General features: G+C 34.3%; 2 protein-coding genes across 2 annotated transcripts; one reads left to right on the plus strand and one right to left on the minus strand.

Moving 5' to 3' along the window:
- Positions 1-9,192: 9,192 nt before the first annotated feature.
- On the plus strand, positions 9,193-23,749 carry LOC110022199 (peroxisomal 2,4-dienoyl-CoA reductase). The gene is made up of 5 exons (XM_020721028.1): positions 9,193-9,525; positions 18,485-18,644; positions 18,927-19,096; positions 19,210-19,432; positions 23,251-23,749. The coding sequence occupies exons 1-5, from the start codon at positions 9,340-9,342 to the stop codon at positions 23,403-23,405; spliced, it is 894 nt and encodes a 297-aa protein (XP_020576687.1). The 5' UTR covers positions 9,193-9,339; the 3' UTR covers positions 23,406-23,749.
- Positions 23,750-25,361: 1,612 nt separating this feature from the next.
- On the minus strand, positions 25,362-25,901 carry LOC110022169 (uncharacterized mitochondrial protein AtMg00810-like). Its single transcript, XM_020720984.1, has one exon. The coding sequence runs from the start codon at positions 25,899-25,901 to the stop codon at positions 25,362-25,364; it is 540 nt and encodes a 179-aa protein (XP_020576643.1).
- Positions 25,902-26,379: the final 478 nt, after the last annotated feature.

Raw genomic sequence — 26,379 nt, forward strand, 5'->3', positions numbered from 1 at the left:
GGTAGGTGAGCGGTAGGTGAGATGTGGTAGGTGAGCAATACCACATTACAAAAGTGCCCTTTTACCTTAGTTCATTAATTGGGGGTCAAAATAACACATACAAATGAGTAAGATATTTATGAATGGAAAAAAAAAAATCTATTTTAAAGCATCCTACGATAATTTTGGATGAGGATAATCTCCTGACTTTGAGAATTGTTATTAGGATGAATACAAATATTCCTAATTGAGGGATTCACAAAAATATCTCACCAATCTTATATATTATGAATTTAACATCTAAAATCACATGCAAATAATTTGCATCGTTTTGCTTATTCGAAACGTGCATCAAACTTTGCATTTGAAAATATCATATGCTTATCATTGAATTTGGGGCGGAAAATATCAATGACGAAATATTATTGTCAATATAACATCAGATTTTGTGGCGAGAAACGAATGCGAATCTGACGCAATCCTGTACCACAGAAAAAAAATTGAACTTTGCATTTGAAAATACCGGATGTTGAAGAATATCATCTGATTATCGTCGAATTTGTGGCGGAAAATATTGATGGGCGACGAAATATTATTGTCAATATAGCGTCGGATTTTGTGTTGGAAAACGAACACGAATCCGATGCAATCATGTGCCACAGAAAAAAAAAAACTAGAAGATCAATTTTATTTCCACAATTTGCACAAAAAAACATATTCCACATCACATACCACAATATATTCAGTCATATCACAAATCAAGTCTCTAAACAATGTCATTAATAAAAAGAAAATATTGTCACTAATTGTCCCATAAAAATAATAAAGCTAACAAAAAAATCTACAACAAATGTTCAACATAATACTTATAACTAAAAGAAAACATAAAAATAAACTATTCGTCATCTCAACCCTCCTACCCCTCTAAGGATGTCATTGGTTGTTTGCTCCGACTATCTGCTAAGCCTCCAACATGCAAGCTATAAAATCTTCGACCCTATGTTGGTCTAACTTCTGCTTACGCAACTGTCTGATCTCTTCGTTCATTGCAACCACCAGTTAGGCAAGAGCCTCCTGGTTTGACCGTAAGGAGCTTGGGGAACTCAGTCCAGGACTACGGGAGAGCTCAGCCTTGAAGGTTATGCCCTTCGCTCTAATGTCATAAACCCTCTCATCATTCTTTCTAGCAGCTTGGGTCCAAAGCTTGTACTTGAACTGCATACTGGTTGACTGACTACCACTATTATTGGCGAAAATCTGGGCCTGAGTGGCCAAGTGCCTCTCTCGGAGCTGCTTGAAATCCTCCTGCATAATTAAAACCAGTGTTTAATTGGCACTTTCAACAGTTAGAGTCAAAATAAACTTTTAATTTAAGATTTTTAACTTACAAACTTCCGTCGTCAACAACTCATTTGGAATGCTCCGAGGCCCACTGCGCAGTCCCCAAGCGCTAAGGAGTTTGAACATGCAACAATATAATGGAGGGAGTACAACTCAACTACTTGGCCTGTGCAGCATACAAAATCGGTTAACGCTGCAAAATTACTCTATATATTGAATTAAGTTTTAAACATTTAAAAGAATCTTACCAGCCTCTTGTAATGCTCCAGTAGAAATAATTAGGTTTAAAGCTCTTGCAGTAAATATACAACTTAACTTCTTCCAGTGACAGAAAAGCTTAAGTTTTTTGCTTTTCACAAGGACACTAAAACTTGCCCTCAATGATAGATGGGTGGATGTGATGCCACCTGCACGAGTTCATCAACGTCATTCAAGAACACATTTGTCAGTCCTTTTCGTCCTAAATATAATCTGTCATACATCCAAATTTTCAAATTATGAATGTTCATCTGCAACATAGATGTAGCTTTACAAATCAATGCAACTATTATAGAAATAAAAATTAGTCAATATTTATCAGTATGTACAGTGGATGATTATGTTTAGTGGTTCGTGGAAGCTAATTTTCATCGAAGAAATAGCCAGCCTCATTCGGTGAAGTTGACACTACTTAGTTAACCATATATATATGACACTTCTTTGAAGTGGTTTATTTTTTAAACAATTTACCCGATGCTGATGCATTCCTCCATTTCAACCAACCAACATGAATTCTACAAATAGCATTCTCATCCATTTGAACAATAAATAGATTAAGATTGAATAACTCACCTGATTAAGATGAATTAGGTTATACAAATCTTTGATTGTGAAATGTTTGAATTTACTATATTTTGCCAAATTGAGAACTCATCCAAGCCCTTAAGTAACTGATTACCCTCAGATGCCCAAATTTGAAATTCATTAAATTGCCTGTCTCAATAAGTTGTGTTTGGATCACATACTCGACATTCAACTCAGCTAAGAGATCCTAGAGGTTGTATATTTGACTAAGCCATTGTTTCCAAAGATAATGGTACTCATTCATAGTACTCATATGGGGCACTCTCCCTCTCCATATCACTTAACCATTTACAGAGATCATTATATTGCTTCCAATCAAACATTTGTTCATATAAATTTTAAAACCATCTTTCTCTAGAATTCTTATACTTCTAATTTGATATGCTTTTGTATTTCCAAGATAACAATTAGTTCTTATATAATATATCAAAAATAAATAATATAAGTGATTGATTTTTTTGTTAAATTCCTTGAGATAGACCAAAAAAATATAATAAGAATTTGGTGCAACTCAACAAATAACATCTAATCTAATAGTCAACATGTGACATGTGCAGGGCATAATATATAAAAAGTTGTTGAAAAAGAATTTTAGGACAATGTGACCCCAACTTAATGAGGTCCGTTTGGGGCAGCTTGTGCGTTTCAGGATAAGTTGCTTATCTTGAAACGCGGCCTGCAGGCCGGCCGCAGGGGTCGACCTGCGGCCTGCGTTTAGTGTAAAAACTAAAACGCTGTTTCAGATAAGCTGGCGAAACGCGCGAACCAAACAATAACATCTAATCTAATAGTCAACATGTGACATGTGCAGGGCATAATATATATTTAGACATGTTATGAGTATAAGGCATATAAGCCATAGGTTAGCAACATAATGATGTTGACACTGACCAACCTTAAAAGACTAAAAAAAATTATATGAAACTTTTAAATTTGAAATTAAGAACTCAAATATAAATATAATAACAAATATAATTAGACTGCCATTTTTATAATATTTATTTATTTTTTGCTTGTAAAAGAATAAAATTTATCATTTTATGAACTGAATTCTTACATTTCAGGCTTATTTATTTTAATTTTTATAGAAAATTATCTCATCAGCTGCCCCATCTGAGATATCATGATTCATGCAAATAACTTAAACATCTATTTATATAAAATTATGATATAATTAAATTAATAAATATTGCTTACATCTCTTCTGTTTAGCCAAGTTGATGACACGTGCAGTTTTTTAATGAATAAATGTGCTAATCATGACAGATCACAATACCGTATTAGCGCGATAAGAATACTGAATCCTCAATTAACAATTTGTATAAACATATTTGTTTAAGTATTGGATACAAGCTTCGTTGTTGCTAGAACATGTAGATAAGAGAAATTTACATAAATACCATTGATACGCCACCAACAAATTTTCATCAGCTAGCACGAGTGTAAGTGTAATTTCTTGAACAAGAAACATTCAAACTTTGATTAAGAGTCATCCAAAGCTCCGATTTCAGTAAACTTATAGTCAAACTGATCGGCTCGATGAGACGACCTAATGATATGAAAGTTATTCCAATCCGAGTTAAATCAAGTCCGGATCAAGTCATTAAACCACTATTGGAGGATTTCCGGAGGCATTTGAAAGGTCAAACGGATGTCGAATCTAGCGAGTTCATAGTCGAATTGAGCGTCTCAAAAAGACGAATCCAACGAGCCCAAGATTGCTCAATTCCGACATTGTTAAGGCACTCAAATGTCCATCAAATGTCATCTGATCGAGGGAAGCTCTCTGGACCGTCCGATCAAAATGATTCATATTCCTGCATTAATTGCACTTAAAATATTATAAATAGAGCGTCACCCCTCACATGAATGAGGAGGCTTAAGAGAGAACTTGAGGCTTTGATAAGGAGCTCAAGTCCAAGATCATCCTTGTCATCGTTGATCACCGCCGACCACTACTGACCGTTGACAACCACCGCTGGCCTATGTCGACCACCGTCTGCCACTGTTGATAGTCGTCGATCACCGTTGACCTTCGTCGACCACCGCCGACCGTCATCGACTGTCGTCAGCCACTGCTTATCTCCGTCGGCCACCGCCGACCGTCATTGATTGTCGTCGATTACCATCGATCACCGCTGACCTCCGTGAACCACCGCTGACTAGACGTCGTCAGTCGACGTTGTAACTTGGAAAGCTAGTAACCCTTTCGGCCTGTGGGACAAGGGGCATCTGTAATCATCAACTTATAGTGAATTTTTACAACTGGGCCAGACCCCGTGGTTTTTCCCCTTTACGGTTTTTCCTTGTAAAAACTTATGTTGTTATCACAGTTTGATTCATTTTTATCTGAGTGTGTGTTGAATCCTCGCGCAACGCTAAGACGATAATCCATTACTCTATTGCCGTGAATTTTCCAGCACTCATCAACCATATAATTCTCCCCGGATTGTGATGGCAATGAGGGGGAAACTGTCGTGGAAGCTTTGCCCACTTCTTTCAAGAGATTTGGATGAAAATTGAAATTCTTCTATCTATGAGTTTCCTTCGATCTTAAGTGGAATCGGCCCCGTAAATGGGAGAGTGGCCGAGTGGTTGAAAGCGACAGACTGTAAATCTTTTGAAGTTTTTCTTCGTAGATTTGAATCCTTCCTCTCTCGCTTATTGTAAATAATTTCACTTGACTTCAACACATGACAAAAAAAAAAAAAAATGCATATCTTATATTTAATATTCAATATTTATATTATTAATATTTTGATGCCATAAACATATAAATATGTAAAAATTATAGATGTTTAATATATAAATATATAAAAATTATATAATGTGTATTTAGATGCCCTACTTTTCTCATTTGATTAATGTAGCCCACCACAACTTTCACGCTCAAATTAAACCTGCTTTCTACGATGTACCGGCAAGATGTGACAGCCCAATGGCTGAAGTGGCCGGCCATAGTTGGCGACTCTGTACCAATGGATGCAAAATGATTGTTTTTATTGATCATGCTTCGAATCATTAAGATTAGGTTGTGAAATAAAAGAAGAAAAAATCATTTTGAAAGTAGTGACGTAGTAATATTATTTTTATAGATTCAATAATTAATATTTTAATTTAAGATAATGATTTTAAGTATTTTGAATAATATTCTAAGAACGAATTTAAAGTGAAATTTTCTTTATTTTTAATTTTGTATGTAAAAAATATGGCACCACAGATGTCAAGGTAGAACGGACAGCTCAGAAGGATAGCGCGATCGATCGGTATTCCTGTTAGCGACTGATAGAATAATGCTAGCAAGGGAGGCGTTTGAATCGATCGATTGTACGGACGTGTGAAAGGATTTCTCATTGGATGACGATCAGCCTTAAAATTGATCGGTAGATTGTTGAGTTTCAGATCAAATATCGATGAAGTTAAGGTCAGACGAACTGTTGACGAACTTCTCGTCGGCCGGCATCAATTCGCCAGTTTTATTAGATTCAAATATTTTTGTAATTACTAAAAAGTCCATCTAATAGCTAATGATGAAGACACTGATCTTTAATTTTGTAAGACGTATGTCTATCGCGATAAATAGAGGGCACATACCATAAATAAATGTTACCATAAGAAATTATATTTAAAACTTAAGAAAATTAATATTTTGCAAAATATAAATTTAAACAAAAAGATATGCATTAACCGATTAGAATCAATTTTACTAAATAATATAAATTAAATTAATTTTTTTTGGACCATTACTTATATATCTTACTAATCAATATCCTTAGAACAAAAATAAATAAATAAATAAAAATACATTTTTTTTTTGAATTATTAAATTCTCTATTATTAAATATTAAATATTTAAATATATTTTATTATATATTTTTAATAAATTTCAATATTAAAATTTGACTTGAATATTATCTCTTCATATAATATTAAAGAAAGAGGATGCATGACATTTTTTTAAGGTAATTACGTCAAATGATGAACATAATTGTCATAAGAAGATTATGATATGAGACAATGTCGGATTGCATGCTAGATATTTTCCATAGTATTTATAGTGGCGTGCATGATGGCCATCATTCATGATATTTTCCATATTATAATTAGATTAGTCGTTGTGATAAAGTGGTAACCACAAATTTAAATTTTTAAAATCTATCCTAATAGAAGTATCCACAGCGTTTATGCTTATTTTAAGTAACACAAAATCATATTTTAGGGGGAGGACTTAAGGTGGATTTATTTTAACATTTAACAAATTGTGATCTTGATTGTGCAAATTGGAAATTATTTAAAACTTTAGATGATTATTTTATATTGCATATTGATTGTTGTGTGTCAGAAGATTCGTAGTTGTGGAGTAATAATTTAACATTGGACGAAAATCCGAGGTATGCACAGATAAAAGTGACATGAACACGAGGATACACAACGCGAAAAATCCTGTAAAGGAGAAAAATCATGGGGACTGGCTCAATGAAATAATACACTACGTGATGTAAGTACATAAGTTTACTCTTATCATAAATTAGGGAAGATAGAGTCATAAAGTTAATAATTGTGAATGTACGACAGTAGTTCATTGTTAATTGTTTGTAATATGGTTGCAATAAAGGTATTTCTTAGTGATAGCAAACTGTAATGGTCGGAGTCGATTGCTATGAAGATGGCAGCCTGTTATAAATGTTGTAGGTAATGGTTGTATCATCATCTTGTTTTAGAGATCTTGGTTGAAAGTCATGGTAGTATTTGGTCATATCGGTCATAGATGATTGTTTCATGAACACCAGTTAGCCATAAAGGTTATAGTAGGGAGCTGCGGGAGTTGTGCGCCACTTATTTCGTGGTTGGTCATGTAGGTCGTATTGGTGAGATGCGACAACGCCCATAAGTTGCAAAGGCCAGAGTTGAGGGTTACATGAGCTGTGAGCCACAAAGGTTGCACTAGTGAGTTGTAATAACGTTCGTAAGTCTAAGGGGTCAGAAATGAGAGATGCATGAGATGCGAGCCATGTAGGTTGTAGTTGGTCACTTAGGTCATAGTGGTGACCTCGAATAACTTTTGTAGGCAGAAGTGATCGGAGTTGAGAGCTGCAAGAGCTGTGAGCCACAAAGGATGTAGTTCGTCACACATGTCATAGTAGAAAGTTGAATAATATTTGTAAGTTGTAGATGCCAGAGTTGAGAGTTGCATGAGTCGTGAACCATACAAGTTGGAGAGTTGCAATAATTAATGTATGTAGGCCACACAAGCTGAACTTATGAGTTGTGGACCCGTAGTTCGTCCCATAAGTTTTGTTGGAGAGTTGCAATAATTAATGTCTGTAGGCCACACAAGCTGAACTTATGAGTTGTGGACAACATATGTCGTAATTAAGAGTCGTGAGACGAGAACTTCATAAATTTGAAGAAAGTCATCGTATTCTGAGTACAACGGCCGCAATCAACTATTACAAAGATTTATCGTCGGATCCTTGATATGACATTATTCATGATCACGTGTTGGGAATACGTCCTTACACAGTATGTGTGGTGCATTGTAATATCTTCTTTTGGTTGTGTTACTGCATAACATTCAGGGTGATGCATTGCTTCTTCAGGTGTTTCTTTACTCCACAATGCACGTCGGAATTTCGTAGCTTAAACTATGTTTCAGTAAGCAGTTTCATTGCAATGAGCAGGGGGCAACTGACAGTGGTCGACGCTGGCTGACCAGCAGCGGTCAACTTTTGACGCATACTAGAAAAATTATTTAAATTGGGTCAGGTCACATAAATTTTTCATATTTTAAAATTTACATGAAAAATTTATTTTCTTTCCTTATAATACTTCTTTTATCTATATAAATATTGGAATAAAAATATTAATATATCACTCTATTACTTGTAATATTAGAATATGAATAATTTTCAACTCTTTATTAAATTGATATATTTGAGATTATATTAGGTGAACAATTAATAAATGTAATAATTAAACACTGTTCTATACACTTTGTCGAACAGATCAAAAGAAATCTGAAAAATTGTCGGATAACATAAATTGTAGGCACTATTGTGAGTCCACTATAGTTTTTCTTATATGCCTGCTAAAGTAAGATGGGCCTACTTAACATGTGACCTTGTTGGGCCGGGCCATCTCAAATTTTACGCAGAATGTAGGCGGGCCCATTTATCGGCGTTAAGGACTGCATATAATCAAAACTTCTTTTTTTTTTGTTTTTTTGTTTTTTTTTGTTTATGTTTTTTATATTTTTTTATATTTATTTATTTATTTATTTTATGAAACACTGCCATCCAAATTAAAAAGAGAAAGTCTAAAACATGTATGTTTTAGTGTGCTGCAATTAAAATATTGAAATTTTGTGATAAGATATTAATAAAAATAACTGATGATTTTTAGGAATTTTGATATATATCTTTATATATATTACGAAGTTGAAGTAAAATTGTATCATTCGATTAAGACAGACTATGTGTCACCTTTCAAAGGTTTTTTCATAACACTTAAGAAAATGAATTTAGATATTTAAAATAGGATTTGAAAAATAGATAAAAGATGGTCGATTTATAAATAGCAAGTTTCATTGGAAAACACCAACCCATATATTTTTTTTTTATCAAAATTCTCAATAATTTGAGGATGGTGACGAAAAATTATTACGTCAGGTATGTCCGGAGTCCAATAAAATCACGCCTTGTGAAGGTGATAAAAAAATAAATAAAATTTATTTTAACACAAGAGAATATTCTTCCGTGTTATTCCGTGTTATTCCGTGTTATTCATGTGTTATTGTTATGATATTGATGTGTTATTGTGTTATTATAATACCATGAATATTCTCAAAACACAATAATATATGAATATTATCATAATAATATTTAAATTATAGGGAATAACATAAAAAAATATTCTTAGTGCAAAAATAATTTTTTTTTAAAATTTTTCTATCACTTCCAGCCGGCTCCCACCTAATAATTTATGGGATGGTGACATACCTAAATACCTGTGTCCGGTAGTTCCAAAACAATCACATTTGTTGGATTGTCTGCATCTAATTATCGCTTGAATAAAGCTTTAACCAGAGCCACACAGGATGTCCAATTGCGTCTTCCATCAGTCGAAGAAGCGAACAGGCAGGAAGCGAGGGAAGCAATCGAGGTCCCCAGATCAGTAATGGAGTCTGTGTTCAAACCCGATATCCTGAACGGGAAGACGGCGCTCATTACGGGAGGGGGTTCCGGGATTTGCTTCGAGATCTCCACACAGTTTGGAAAGCATGGCGCCGCCATCGCCATCATGGGTCGCCGCCGCCACGTCCTCGACGCCGCCGTCGACGCCCTTCGTTCACAGGGCATTCGTGTAAGCTCTCTAATCTCTCTGGATCGCTCTATTCCTTATCCTTGTTCATCCATCTCCGTTAGGGATTTGGCTCATTTATTAATCTTTTAGAATGTAATCGAAATATTTGGAGCTTGGTGAACAAAAACCCTAGTTTAGCTCAATCATTGCGCGTAAAATTCTGGTATTGTGTGAGCCAAGTGCTTGAACAACTTTAATTAAGAACTTTTTTTTAATATCTGATTAAAAGTATTAAATCTATTGCCCCATGTATATGAAATTTCCCTTGCAGATTGAAACTTAAGCTGATTATAGGATATAAAATTTTGTTTGTTTTGATATTTCAAATCATAGAATGCAGTTAATCAATGGATCTATTTTATTTGCACCATGATACACTTTTTAAAATCAATTGATGATTAATATTTTATTTTTTCAAGCAGTGTGAGCGCTTGAATTCGATCTTTGGGGATTCTTCACTTTATTTTCAATCAATGTAAAGGCTACTTGAGCACAATGACATCTATTTCACAATTTAGGTTTTATAACAAAGAAAATTTGAATTACAGTTTATCATATTATGCTCATGTTTTAAGCATTATTTTCATTTTCTTCTTGTGTATGCGGATTCAAGTTATTAGAGATAGATTTCAATTAGTTAGCTATGAACATCTTTTGATACAAACATTTAGAAAATAAAATAGTACAAGCAATGAACATAAGATTGTTTTACCTAAAATTTTGAATATATATATATATATATATTGGTTACTCCTTAAAATTATGATCTCTGATGCGATCACATATGTGCACATGGTCGGTGCCATCATTGTTGGATTTTTTTCTTCTTTTGGAGGGTGAGGGTTAGTTGTTGAGCCCTGATAGCAATAGTTTAGAGGTTAGCTATGCTGGAACATGGGTCATCCAGGAGAAGAGGAAGCCCATTATCATTCGATCCCACTACTCAACACCAGTCATTGTTGTTTTGACCTTTAAGGGCACTCTCCAACTCTCTGTGAGCATGAGCCTTGGATGGCCCATTGGGAATTCACTTATTAAATTCTCTCTTTTTATCAATCAACATGGTTGAAAGCAACAACATAATTTATATTGAATCCATTCAAATCATGTATAATCGAAGTACAAAACAGAAGTAAAGAATTAGGATGACGAAATCTTACTTTCCTAAGAATGGATTGTCTTCTCAATCTCTTCCTTACACGTATAGTGATAGAATACTCACTCTGTTCACTACAATACATAACACTCACTATCTAAGCTCTCTCTTACACTTTCTTCATGCATGTCCGTCTCTAAAATTTCACGAGCATCCCCTCATCTGAGGAAATTTGCCCCTTATATGTTGTCGATGTTGGATTCATAGGCAAACCCGCCAAAACCACCCTAATTTGGTGAATGTTGAACTTAGATTGAATTGGTTTTGTCACCCTCATGAGCCTACTCAAGTGTTGAATTAGAGTAAGATTTAAGGCATAAAGGGATAAAGAGGGAGAATTTATTTGTGAAAAAACAAGTGCAAAATAAATTGTGTGGTGTAGCAAAGTTAGCTATGCTGGAACATGGGTCATCCAGGAGAAGAGGCAACAATTTATCATTCGATCCCACTACTCAACACCATTCATTGTTGGTTTAGCCTTTAAGGGCACTCTCCAACTCTCTAAGAGCATGGGCTTTGGATGGCCCATTGGGAGTTCACTAATCAGGCATTCTTTGGTTCATCTCAGAACTCATGCTCCCCCTTATAAATGCTCCTCCGTCTCTCAACAATGTAGATTTTGACACAATAGTCAAAGACATTAATGAAGTTATCAATATTATAGCCACAGTTAATGGATTTCTCGCTCATTATGGCAAAATAAATTATTATTATGAGCAAGTGAAATTTTGCTTTTCTATAAACCATAATAGTGCATTTATCGTACCCATTAATGTTACTTAGACATTCCATGTCTTCCCTACTTTTGGTCAACAGGCACAAAGGTATCAAAGATTTTGGGATAGGGTGAGAACCTCGCCTCACCTGGCTTATTGTGATTCTTTACCTTATTTCTAACCAATGTACTACGCGTTCTAGCACATAATGACTTGTATGCACTTAACAATGTTTTGATGTATGATCCCTAAATGTTGCGAAACATTGGATATCACGTAAGCATACGTGTCTATCAAGTAATATGCGAATTGTGATCCGAATTATTGATCTCACTAGGAATTTCACTAATTTTAAAATAATTTTAAGTAATAATTTATTAATCATAAGTCTAGCTCAAAGCATTTAAGATTTTTTAGTTTTGAATCTTTTAGAACAAAAATTAGTTTAAAATTCTTCCTTAAATTGGTTATGTAAAACCTAGGTTTCTTCAAATGATCCTCTTAATGTAATTAACAATCAGGGCCTAATACTTCTTATTCTTTTTCAAGAAATAAAAAGCTAGAATTCTATGTTATAGTAAAATTCCCTTAAGCCTGCAAGAACTTTCAAGCATCCACGTTTCATAAGAAGATTACAAAAATATAATGACAATATTTCTATTCCACTAAAATCATATGTTTAAACTTAGTTGTGTTTCTAATCTTTTTCGGATAGTCTTAGATTACAACTAGTTTTAACAATGTAATTGACTAGTTTGAATGTAAATTAAGATTGAAATGTTAAAATATCAACTTAGGATTTTAAAAGTTCAAGAATCTAACATGAATACCCCAAGATTTCAAAGAAAACAAATTCAAAAAATAACTTAAGTGCTAAACATGGTGGAAAGCAATAACATAATTTGTATTGAATCCATTCAAAGCAAGTATAATCAAAGTACAAAGTAAAACTAAAGAACCAGGATGATGAAATCTTACTTTCTTAAGAATGGATTTCTTCTCGATCTCTTCCTTACACAATATAGTGATACTCACTCTCTTCATTGCAATACACAACATTCACTATCCAAGCTCTCTCTTACACTCTCTTCATGTATGTCCGTCTCTAAATTCACGTGAGCTTTCCCTCATCTGAAGAAAGTTTCCCTTTATATGCTCTCAATGTTGGAATCATAGGCAAAACCGGCCTAATTTGGTGTGAGCGTGACGACGCTGACAAGGTGTTGTTGGTGTGGGCGCGACAGTGGTGCATGTAGACGCTGGAATTCTGGGCTTAGGATCACCAAATTAGGGCTGTAAGCACTAAGGTGCTAGCGTGGGGGGCGATTCAGGCATGGCGACGGTCAGGTCCTGATGCTGAGATGTTGGCTTCTTCTGAATTTCCACTCGCTCTGGTTGAATTGGGCGCTGAGATGCTCGTCTGTGTGGCATCGGGGTGCTTGATCCAAGCACTAGGATGTAATCCACTCTATTTTCTGACTGAAACCTGGCACCTTCAATGCTGACATGCTCTCGACAGACGTCGAGGCGCTTACCCTCCGAGTGAGCTTATTTGGTGCCAAATGGATCAATTTTTCTGTATATTGCAAGTATGCCACAAAAAAAAATAATAATAATAATAACACAAATAATATAATAAACACTGTGAGCTTATTTGGTGCCAAATGGATCAATTTTTTTTGTATATTGCAAGTATGCCACAAAAAAAAAAAATAATAATAATAACACAAATAATATAATAAACACTCATACAACACTACACTTTTTATACGCATTAAATTCTCCCAAACTCAGATATTACTTGTCAATAATTAATTTAATATATAAACTTAGATTCGGAAAGATTTTTAGTGGCTCTATTTCTAAGATTTCCTTGCTCCTTAATAATATCATAAATAATTTTCAATTAAAGTGAATAAATATTATTAAAGAGTTGAATTTTTATTAATTAATGATAACCTAACATCACAACAATTATTACCCCTTTATCACAATGAATATTAAATCACTTCATCAACTTTTGAATAAAACACATTTAATTATCAAAGAGATATACAATTCGATTAAACTTATCAATTAAACAATCCTAATTTAATCATTTTTTTAATACAGTATCTGAAAACTCAATTAAATAAGGTTCAAGTTTTTTATTATTAGAAAAGAATTATGATACAAATTTTTTATTTCAAGCTTAACATCAACCTTATTCTCTTATACCTTGATTTTTTTTTCTTTTAAACTTATATGTTTTCCTTTTTATTTTCACTGTTTTTCAAGCACACAGAATTACTGTGCTTAGTTAAGCTTGTTTTTAATTATTTTGAATATCCTTTCTTTTCAATTTTGAAATTCTTAATTACTTATTTTTATTCAAAATTCTATAGTTCAAAAGAATCTTATTTTTAATTAGGTTATTTAAATTGATAATTAATGAATTTAATATCTTTGATTAATTAATTATACTTGCCGTCAATTAATTTTGATTGCTTAAGAATTGTTATAATAAATAGAATATTTATCTTGGTTAGAGGTTAGTTATTATTAAATTAATTAAAAATTCAATTCTTAATGAAGATTTATGTCCCTTTTAATTATTTAAATATATTATCAATTTTTAAGCAATCTAAGTTTGACCTATTATTTTAATTTGAAGTTTAAAATTTAGATATTAAATATTACTGAGTAACAAGTGTCACAATCCCTCTCCCAAGTTTATTTTATATTAATTACATGAAAATAAAAATAGGACAAGAAAAAGAAATAACAAGGCAAAACATGAATATATTAGAAAGAAAGTAAGCACATTACAATAAAGACATACTGACATGAAAAACATATGACAAAAACAAAAGTAAATATTAAATGTAATCACATAACCATCAAATAACAATCACATAAGGGTACTACTGGAAGAAAATAGCATAAACATAATCTGTTTTCGAATTATACAAAACATAAAAAGAAAACAAACAATCACGCAGAACATTCATGAATCAACTACACAATAATCGAATGTAGGTCAAAAATGCAGGAAAGACAGACGTCATTACCTTCATCATCATCACCCTCGTCATCGTTGTTCTTCTTCATATGTTGAGCTGTATCGCCATAGCAATGAAATAATGGTGCTTTGGGAAGCTAGGCAGTGCTAGGCCCTTGGTGTTGTTGGCCATGCCAGATCATCTAAGCTAAAGTAGAGTTAACCTGCACCTGATACTCATATTATTGTTGGTGCTCATCAATGTAATAATCAAAGTGTTGGCCCATATGCTGCCGTCACCACTGAATAATTGCTACATCATCATTCAAGGTGTCCAACCTCTCGGAAATTGAAAAAATGGAGGAAGAAAGCTGGGCTCGTGACGGGGTGGGTCTAGAAAAGTTCTCACCTCTCTTATAAAGTGTCTTCCCGTATGATACTAAGGTCTCCTTGGTTATGGCTCTAACAGGGAGAAACTGCTCCTCCCAACTCATACTTTTTACCCCCGTTTTAGAACATAAAACAGTAATAATGGACGGGTGGCTATGACCAATCGTGGTTCTCCCTTGATGATATTCTAGATGGAATCATAAATCACACTCTCCACATCAATTGATTTTTATTTTTGAATGAAATAATTTATAACTGCCTATCCCATATCACCCCAATAATATTGGTCAAAGGAAAGAGTTTAGCGTATATGAAATAGTGAGCTACCTTCGACTCAATATTTAAAGAAGTGGAATTAAAATTAACTAATCTCTCATTTCTCACCTGCAACTCAGCTTGAGAATCAATTAGGAAGTTGATAATTTCAATTATATCAGAATCAAAGGGTATGAAAATTGAGTATTCATTCTCAATTATTTCAAAAAGGCCAAAGATTGAGTTGATTTATGTGGAACTGAAGTCTACTAGCTTTTTTTTTTATCAAATTGTTCTTTTGTATTGGCGAAGAACTCTCTAACGATAGGACAACACCAGTTTTGATTTTATAACAAAATTCTTCTCACTTTATTCTAGCTACAACCCCTTCTACCCCGCCCACAAGATTAAGAAATCCCCTCTTTGGATTCAAGTTTTTTGACACCAAGAATTTGGTAAACATAGCTTTCGCTTTTATGTTCACGAATTTGTTACTATCAAAAGAAGTTTTTCTTTTGAGGCCTTTAGTTATAGGGGCCATTGGAATCAACTAGAGAGAGAGAAAGGAGATTCCATGAAAAACACGAAGAAAGAAATGAAAATATGAAAATAATGAACCTAAAAATCTTTAAGAATCCCTTAATCCCTCTTTGCTCGTTCCTGCTTCCTCCCGACAGTTAGGTCAGACAAAATTCTTGCGTGAAGAAGAAACGAATTGGAGAGGTGTATAAGGAAATTTCGAGGGGCACCACGACACTAGAGTGCAACATTGTGGCGCTCGAATAAATATGGGAAAATTAACGGGGTGAAGCCAAGTTGACACGAAAGGAAGGGATGCGTCGCGCAAAGGTGATGTTGCAGCCCTAGTGAGGTTTCGTGGAAGTCCTGGGTTGTAGTGATGGGTGCAATGGTGAAGCGTAAATTTCACACTTAATTTTTTAAGCCTAAGGCGCACACTAGTCATAAAAGCTCGTTGTTCGCGAACAACTGTCATAAAAGCTCGTTGTTTGCGAACAACTCGTGTTTGGCTCGTTCATTAAGTAAAAGTCATAAAAGCTCGTTGTTCGCGAACAACTCGTGTTTGGCTCGTTCATTAAGTAAATAAGCCGACACGAACTAAATTTTTAAGCTCGAATTATAAACAAACCAAACACGAGCTATAACACTGCAATTACGGGCTCCCAAACCCCAGACGTAAAAGTGGAGGGTTGCGTTAGGTAGTCGACAACCACATAAAATTTGTCGAAAAATCATGATATGAATTCTCTAGATCCTTGTGTAAATGCTAGGGCGTCCCCTGGAAGCAATGCGCAACATAGCTTGAATATAGTAAAAAGTGTGCAAGAGTTGCTATACTGACTCCTGAGAGTAGTGTCAAATAAGCAATGATTCCCACAATACAGACTGATGTGGGTAAAAAAATTAGTCCATGAAGCTAATATTAGGATAAGATCTTGGAATATATGTACTCTCACAGGTAAATGAATGGAATTAGCTGATATTATGGTTCACAGAAAGATAAATATCTTATGTATTCAATAAACTAATTGGGTTGGAGAAAAAAATTATGGAGATTGATAACTTAGGTTTATATATAAGTTCTAAAGAAAAATTTTGGAATAACCTAGAAGACTTAATACAAGTGATACCTCTTGAAAAAAAAATTTTATTGAAGGAGATTTAAATGAACATGTTGGTAGAAAGAGAAGATTTTAAAAATATTCATGGTGGCTATAGTTTTGGAGTAATTAATTAAGAAGATAAAACCATATTAGATTTTGTTTTAGAGTATGATTTTATTATTGCTAATATTTTATTTAAGAAAAGAGATAACTTATTATTACTTATAATAATGGATCCAATAAAATATAAATTGATTATTTTCTTATGAGAAGAGGAGATCATCGAGGATGTAAAGATTTTAATGTCATTTATAGTGAGAATTTAAGTACTCAACATCGATTATTAGTTTTGGATTTTAAGATGAAGAGTTATAAGATTAAAAATATTAGAAATCTTGTTATAGAATTAGATGAAGGCATCAAAATAACATAAATAAAATTATTTTTATGAGTAAACTTCAAGATTTCAATATTTGAGATGTTCATGAAGAAAGAAATTTTATGTGGGACAAAATAACAAACACTATTAAACAATTGAGTAAACTTCAACATCTGGGTGGCATCGTGGAGCTCATCTGGCGCTCGGGTGCTTGGTCTAAGCGTTGGGATGTCGCCTGTTCTATTTTTTGGCCAAAACCTAGTACCTTCAGTGTTGAGGCGCTCTACATAGGTGCCAAGGTGCTTGCCTGTTGACTTAGCATATTTGATGTCAAATGCTCCAATTTTCCTCTCTATAGTGCACATGTAGATCAAACATACACACTGAAAACATAAAATTGATACAAATAATGTAGTATACACACCATACAATACTACACTTTTTACACGCATCAATATACCAGGAATTTGAACATTTTATCTTCTTCTATGATCAACAATACATAGCCAGTTTATCCATATTAATGTGTCAATAGTAAAGAAGAGAGAGGTTGATGCCACCATACATTCAAAAACGGTGACAACTTTGATTGCTTAGTTGCAACATTGGTCGACCACGAGGAGAGGTTATTTTATCATGTTGAAGGGGATCAATGAAGCCATGCACAAGACTATCGAAGTACTCCAGGCAGCTCTGAGAGCTTCAAATGAGTACAATAAAATGTTGGAGGATGAGGGTGTGCAATAAGGCTCAGGTGATGGACCTATTTGGAGAGGAGTGGTACAAGTGGTCGGCCCCAATAAAGTCCTGAAGTTCTGGATTTATACAAATATAGACAAGATATCGTTGGTTGAATAAAGAATGACGGGAACACTCTCAAGGAGATTCTCACGAAAGAGTGATTTGTAAATCTACAAGTTTTTGACAGAATTACCTTTGACCACTTCGTGCATAAGTCATAGGATTAATTTTGATTTAGGCAAGTTATATCTAAAATAAATGTAAAATAAACCCTTGTTTTTTGCAATTTTTAGCGCCTTAGGGGATGGATCGGGGCTGAGGCTGGAGGAGGTGACTAGTTTGAGGAGGATGGAGATGGGTTGGTGTGGAAGTTGAGCAGCCATTGTATTCAAGATTGGCCAAATTTGGTGATTTTGAAATTCGCCAAAAATAAACCAAATTCTTTAATAAAATATTGTGTGTAGTTTTCTTCCAATCAAACTACATAATTTTCAAACACATTAATTATAAGACCAAAAAGTATTAAAAAAATAAAAAGTTTGGCATTCATCAAAATAGAATAGGTTCCATAGCTTTAAGATGCCATATCAAAGACAAGCTAATGCATCTTCCAGCTGTTACAATTACTTTTTCCATCATTGTATAGCATTTCCCCATGCTAACATTTTTTAGAATCCACCCGCACCTCATATAGCTGATGCAGTGTTCATTAAATTGCAGGCTATTGGGATTGAGGGAGATGTGCGCAAACAAGAAGATGCAGTTAGGGTCATAGAAGGCACAGTTAAACATTTTGGAAGACTTGACATACTTGTAAATGGTGCAGCAGGCAATTTTCTGGCATCCCCTGAAGATCTATCACCGAATGGTTTCAGGACAGGTGAAATATACTCTCTTAAATTCTTCTAATCTACTTTCTTATTTCTCTTTCAAGCGAATTTCGGAGTGATCACTAATCTTCTAAGTTTAGAATTTCCAACTCAATGTGATGGATTTGGTACAGATTTACATTGCTGTATCCTAGCAGTTAACGAATGAGAGAGAACTTCAGAAAGCTTCTATGAAAATAATAAGGATATTAATAATCTTGGTTAAATGTTTAGAAAAATCTTTTGCTTCTACAAGTTCATATAGCTCTATTTCTTCCACATGATCGTTTCAGTTCTGGATATCGATTCTGTTGGCACATATACAATGTGCCATGAAGCTTTGAAATATCTGAAAAAAGGAGGTCTGGGGAAAGACCCTTCTAGTGGTGGCCTTATCTTGAATATAAGTGCAACATTGCATTATAGAGCTGCCTGGTACCAGATTCATGTTTCTGCTGCCAAGGTGAGATATTGGCTTCCCTCCCTCCCCCCCTCCCTGCACCCATGTCTGCATTAATATTTCTACTTTCTTATAAAAAATTAATTTTTACATTACAGATTAATCTAATTTTGTAGGCAGCAGTAGATAGTATCACTAGGTCCTTGGCCCTTGAGTGGGGTTCTGATTTTGACATTAGAGTCAATGGAATTGCCCCTGGGCTAATTGAGGGAACCCTGGGACAGCAAAAGCTTCTACCGAAGGAGATAACTGAAACAAGGAAAGGTTTAATGCCTTCCGTTAGATTAGGAGAGAAATGGGATATAGCTATGGCTGCTCTCTACCTGGTTTCTGATGCAGGTTTGTATGCACATTTTTGCTTGTAAAATTATTTTTTCTTGCTGTTTTCCTTGTAAATATAGTTAATTGTTATGAGCTATAATTTCCATGCTGTGAATATGGTTCAAATGTCGTGTATTTCCTTTTTGTATATTTATCTTTCCATAGGGTGAACAATTAGGTTTCATTGAGGACTGTCATATTGAAAAAATGCCACTCATCTGTCGCAAGTTTTGAGAACGTAAGACTTACCATAACAAAAATTTGAAAGAAATTTAGGGTAGCCATGAGAGGATGGCTTCCATTGGCTAACTTAATTAAAGTAATCAAAATAAAATTTAACATGAGCTACTCCTATGCGCATTTGATGTTTTCGCTAAGAATGAAGATCTTCCTGCTATCTCTAGTTTTGAGATAAGTATCATACTTTGCAAACATTTTCTCAAAAATTTCTTGAAGTTCTGGTTTAAACTAAAGCTGAGGAGATGGTGATCAGTTCAAATTCAACAAGTTTCTATTTTTATTTTATTTTGTTTTCAATTTTAGATATTTGGGACATGCTATTTATGATAGATTCTTCAGTAATTAGATATTTTGGTTTACCTTAGGTTGTGATTCTGCCTTCCACTATGTCGATGCAGCCGTCGTCCGGTGCTTATCCATGAAAATTCAAGAATTTGATTATTATTATCTGAAGATTGGCTATTTGAAATCATGCTTAGCCTCGTTTAATAGTTTAGAAAAGGGTGAATGAGTATTCTATAAATAAACAATCCTTGGCATCCATTACAAGTACATTTTTTTTTATTATTGTATCTTTTAAATATGAATTTCTTTCGAGGGCAATACAAGTGTGATGAGTAACCTTCAAAGAAATTTAAATATGAATTTCTTTCAAGGGCAATACAAGTGTGATGAGTAACCTTCAAAGAAGTCATCTGTTTGTGCTGCTGAGATGTCTTCTCAATTAATTATTTATCGGTGATGCATGATTTATGATTTAAAGAAATTGGTTAAAACTAGAATCTCAGTTGTGACTAAAAATTTCAATTACTTCTTGCTTTTTTTCACGTTTAATCAACCGATACATCATGTTTTTTCATTCCATTTGTCAGAGTTTAAAATTTATATCCGAATAAAGTGAAATTGTGTGCACTTATTTGTCTTTGATTCATGAATCCCTATTTTTTTGGATAATTAATATTCATTATATTGTTTTAGTTGCATTAAAAACCTAGACACCCTTAAACTGCTTCTTTATAATAGGTGAGTGGCTGCAATATTTTTGGAATGTCCTAAGTAATATACACTGCTCTCCGAATATTGAGAGCTTTCCTATTTTAATATTTTCATGCATTAAACAGTCCATAAAGCTAGAGCACTTATATCAATTAGATTTAACTTGTTACATAATCATGAGGAATGTAAAGATGTCAATGCTTTCTAAAAACTATCAGTCAGTTATTTCTAAATTGGAGGCACATGCAATGATTTTATCCCAAATAAAATAACAATGAATCTTAATGTATTTAGTTCTTTTATTAATTATAAGGTTATTGAAGATATAGATGACAATATGGTTGTCAGGATAAAAAATCATAAGTTATATAACTGAAAATTAAATTATCCTAAAAAGTTTACCTACATTTTAAATATAAAGTAGGTCATAATTCTATATTCAACCTTAGCACTGAATTTTTGCCATAGCAGTTTATTTTTTTTCCATTTTGGGGACCAAAATACTGTCATTAAAAATATAATATTCAAAAATTGACTTTCTATCTTCAACTTTGCTAGTATAATCAACATCTAAAAATGTTCTCACATTGAAGTGCTTAGTCTTAGCATATAGCAAATCCCTCTCAAAAGACTTTGATAAACATGAAAATGCATAAAACCATCTCCCAAAGCTTCTATTTTGAAGTATGCATGTGCTGATAAACAACTTCAACGATGAATGAAATGGCAAGTCTTGTAATAATTAGAGAAGTGAATATACTGACCAACCTTTGATACTAAGATGGATCATTAAGATGCTCCTCATTAGTAAAAGTGAAATGAGTTTCCATATGAGTACAAGAAGTTTTGCAACCTTGATGAATAGCTTCACAATCATTAGCTTTTTTCCTGTAAGAGATACTTTTTTTTAATAAGCAAATTCAACATTAAGAAAATATTTTGGTCATCCCAAATCTTTAGTGACAAAACCATTTTACAAATAATACGTGACTATAGAGATGGCATTTTGATTACTTAAATTGAATAATAGATCAACATAAACAACTAATACAACAAAGGCTAATGGTGTATTTCTGATGACGATGTAATGATCAATGGTGCTATTGCAAAGCTCAATCTCAACAAGAACTTTGCAGAACCCCTTAGTGACAAAACCCTTTTGCAAATGGCATGGCCGGACATTTTCATTTAGAACGTTTAAAGGTGCTTATGCCACATGGAGGAGACACATGAAGGTGATTGAGCTTGTCATGAGAATCAAGAAGGAAAGCAAAAAAGCCCTCAACTATGTAAGATAATTTGATTATAATATTTATGGTGGAGGAATTTTGAGTCACTGAGAGGATATTGAGAAGCTATAAATGCGAGGAGAGTTAAATCATCCAGTAAGTCATCGAGGATTAGTAATTCAAGACATGATCATTACCATACTGTAGCAGGCAAGTGATAGGGAATGCAACAAACAAATACAATAGCATGTGTAGCCCTAGGTTTGTTGGGAGCAATCAGGCAAGTTTGGGCAAGCAAATAGGATCATATGTTTGTATTTGGGAGGAGAACGAGGGAATTCGTGCATTGAGTGCAGAACAATATCACAATATACTAGTGAGTGGACACATTAGCAAAGGAATAGCATTGCACATGGAAGCATGGAAAGCGTGCACAGGAGAACTATCCAGAGTGGATCACATATAAGTGAAGAATCAAGTGAGATGGAGGAGCTTGCTGGTAGGAGAGAGCAAGGGGGTCTTAGGGTTAGGACTAATTTATCATTAATACCATGTCAGAGAATGAAGCTGGTTTGGTGTCCTAATCTCCAGAGATCCTCTTATGGGAGTGTGCACGATATTCTTAAGATAAACCCAAATAATATAAACCACTCTTTAAATATAGAGAACTTTCTCATTTTAATATTGTGTTGCACAAACTTCAAATCTAATCAACATGTGATCAAAAGTGCGCTGTTCTCTAAAATTCTTCAAGGTGTACACACAAAAGTTGTTTCTAAAGTTTATTAAATTTTGATAGCAAGCATATCTTAAGCGTACAAATAAAAAGATATAAATAACTAAATAAATAATGGAATGCCAGAATGTCAAACTTTAGTTATTTATTTTAGTCCGTCCTGGAACTTATGATATTCTACTAGTCTATTGCTGAATAAACTTTTTCTTGCAAGGTTCGATCATCAGAAAGCACATTTCACCATGCATCTTCTTAGCCCTGCAGTTATTTTACCCTCTCTTGAACCAATTGTTAGCATGTTTTTTACCATATGTACCCCATGCTAAGCCTTAGAGTGATAGAATAAACCTTTTTTTTCAATAAATCAATCTATAAGTACCAAACTGACATCTTATTTAATATTTCCAATACACATTTTATCATTTTTGTAGTTTTATTGTACTTAAAATCCTAACTGGCATCTTTCAAAACGGGGTTCCAAGGGATCTGAATTTCTTTTGCCTGAGTGTATCCTTTTTCTATGGATCTGTTTTCTGGATTTATTTATAACGTTTGCCACTGTCAAAAATCTCTACAAAAAAGGTCTGATTTCTGTTCTTATAATTTTAATCGCATATAGTGTATCCTCTTTGAAGGTAAATTTGTGAATGGAACCACTTTAATAGTTGATGGAGGACACTGGCTAAGCCAACCTCAGTATATTTCAAAGGAAGAGGTGAAGAAAATCTCCAAGATTGTGGAAAAAAAATCAAGGGAGCTTACAGTTGGATTGCCAACAAGCAAGCTATGATCAATATAATAACCGAACAGTTCTGCAAACTTAATTTTCACTTCAACGACAGGATGTGAATCCTTGGTAGCTATGCGTTACCTCGCAAAGAGATCCATGGTACTTTATTACCCTGTCTCTTTGTAATGTATTTGTTTACATAACTTTAGGAAAATAAATTTACCTACTGCTGTCAGTTCAATATGACACTCCCAGACAGCAAAGGTTTTTCTAAGAAAAATGTGATGAACTGTTTGATTGCTCATGCAATTCTGTTCTAGTTTCATATTTATTCTGCAAATTGGCCGTCTCTGTGTACATTTCAATCTTCAGTTTGTAAAGATGATCGTTTTGTTTTGTATTTTGTTACGAATCTCAGGCATTGAATTAAAAATTGTTTGATACCATGGTGTTCAGGCAAGCCTCTCAATATAGTTTTTAAGGAGATGCACTCATTATTGATATCTACATCATTAATCAAGTTCCCTCAAACTCAATAAACTGAGTGGAAGCCTAATTTAGATAACTATCTTAGGGGATCCATTAGATTCATTCATAACACTTTTCATAAACATGAAAATTAACCCTATGACCAACTCATCTTGCAGGATGTGATTGAATTGAGAGCAAGGGATGTCAAATTTCTTGAGGATGACTTTGTAAGTGTGGGATTAGTAAAAGGATCTTAATTTATACTAGTACATTGAATTTAAAACACTTTCACCATCACTTGGCAAGGGCGTGGATGCTGATAATCTGTCTTGAATTTGCAAATAATAGTGAGAGGGAACACTTTCGGTGAGAGTTTTTCATTATTTAGTAGCTCAAATAATCCTAACATACAAATAAGTTAGTCTCAGTATACAATAATTTTATGTCAGCAATTTCAACTTAAGGATGGAGCATTATGTGTGCCCCCTTGGAGCTGGGCGACTCAACTTATTACAAAGAAGCACTTTACTAACCAACCCATAAAAGGGGGATGGTAGACATATGTGATGAGATGAGCGCAATAGCAAGTAATTCAGTTTGATACTTGATGGATCTTTCGACAAGATGAAAAAATCATTAAAAGCAAGCCAATTTTCAATATTAAGCATGGGGTCGATGACATGATTGATGAGTATGGTACATGTCTAGTGAAAGGAACGCTATATATCCAAGAAGGTGTAGACTATGGAGATATATTTTCCATAGTGATGAGAATTACTTCAAATTGCCCAATTCTAGGCTTAGTTTCATATCTACCTCTGTTAACTTTTGAGAATAGAGCAGGACAGATTTCATTGATAGGGAAAGGGGTATATATATATATACATTACAAGACTCATATAAAAGGAAAGACATAAATTCAGACATATTTCAAATAGGAAAAGCATAAATATGATAATGGAAGTAAATAAAGGCTAATAAATCAAAATAGTAACTGCTAATAATAACTGCAGCTAATAAGACTAATAATTCTAATACTCCTCTTAAGTTGAATTATGAATGTCTATCATGTTCAACTTGAATTTGAAGACATCAAATAACGATCGAGGAAGATTCTTTGCGAGGATATCAACTAGTTAACCATTGGATGGGATAAATGGAACACAAATCTCTCCGGAATCAAACTTCTTCTTAATGAATTGTTTGTCATTCTCTATATGCTTGGTGTGGTCATGTTTGAGCAAATTATGAGCAATGCTAATGACAACTTTATTATCACAAAACAACGATGGAGGAGCCGAGACTGGCATAAGTAATTCGTGAAGCATGATACGTAACTAGAGAGCTTTAAAGCTTTTCAAAGACATGGAACAAAATTCATCTTTTGCACTGCTTCGGGCAACCATGACTGTTTATTGCTTTTCCATGTGACAACATTTCCCCGCATTGAATGAGCAATACCCCATGGTAGATTGCCGATCATGGACGGACCCGACCCAATCAGTGTTAGTATAAATTGCAAGAGCGAGAGGTGTGGCACAAAAACTACAAACCTGAGCTCAGTGTGCCTTGTAAGTAGTGGAGGATCCAGTGAACAACTTTGAGATGGTGCTCATAGGGGTTATATATAGACTGACTTATAATATCCACCACATGACATATGTCAGAGTGTGCATGAGTGAGATAAATGAGTTTTCCCACAATACGCTGGTAGTGTGTCTTGTTCACAGGAACAAATTTGGAAATATTAGCCAATTTCTTATTCAGATCCATTGGAATAGCCACCAGTTTGCAAAGTAGAGGGTTGGTCTCTATAAATAAGTCAATCACATATCTGCGCCGTGAAAGGCAAAAGCCCCGAGAGGATCCAGCAGCTTCCATGCCTAAGAAGTATAGGAAAAACCCCAGGCCCTTCATTTCAAAGGATGCACCGAGGATCCTTTTAGGAGATTCCAAGGCCGACATATCACTATCTGTGAGTATAATATCGTCGACATAGACGATAAGGATGACAATTTGGCCACTAGAGGAATGTCGAAAGAAAAGAGTATGATTTAATTGTGCCTTAGAGAACTCATGGTCCATTACTACCTACGTGACAACTACCGAGAGGATTGTTTCATTCCGTAGAGGGACTTCTGTAGTCAACATACTTGTCCTCGGGAAGATGTAGAGTCAAAGCCTAGAAGTGGACATGTACGCCTACTCTGTGAGATCACCGTTAAGGAAAGCATTCTTGACATTCAGTTGGAGTAAGGGCCAATTGAAATTCACAGCAAGGGATAATAGGACCCGAGTGGTGTTTAGCTTAGCAACCGGAGCAAATGTCTTCTCATAGTCAACTTCATAGGTTTGTGTGTAGCATTTGGCGATCAACCGTGCTTTGTTGCGTTCAAATTTTCCATCGAAGTTAAATTTAATGTTGAAGATCCATCGGCAACCAACTATTTTCTTTCCCCGATGAAGATCAACAATATCCCACATATGATTTCGCTGAATGACATTCATCTCATCCATTAATGCAGCCTTTCAAGAAGGGTCCTCAAATGCTGCCTTAATAGTG

Source organism: Phalaenopsis equestris, unplaced genomic scaffold, assembly GCF_001263595.1.
Source record: "Phalaenopsis equestris unplaced genomic scaffold, ASM126359v1 Scaffold000174, whole genome shotgun sequence".
NCBI classification, from domain to species: domain Eukaryota; kingdom Viridiplantae; phylum Streptophyta; class Magnoliopsida; order Asparagales; family Orchidaceae; genus Phalaenopsis; species Phalaenopsis equestris.

Coding starts and splice junctions, on each gene's coding strand:
- LOC110022169 (XM_020720984.1), bottom strand. CDS start 25,901: ATGGACCATGAGTTCTCTAAGGCACAATTAAATCATACTCTTTTCTTT.
- LOC110022199 (XM_020721028.1), top strand. CDS start 9,340: ATGGAGTCTGTGTTCAAACCCGATATCCTGAACGGGAAGACGGCGCTC. Junction 9,526..18,484: donor TTCGTTCACAGGGCATTCGT/GTAAGCTCTCTA, acceptor ATTAAATTGCAG/GCTATTGGGATTGAGGGAGA. Junction 19,097..19,209: donor TTCATGTTTCTGCTGCCAAG/GTGAGATATTGG, acceptor CTAATTTTGTAG/GCAGCAGTAGATAGTATCAC.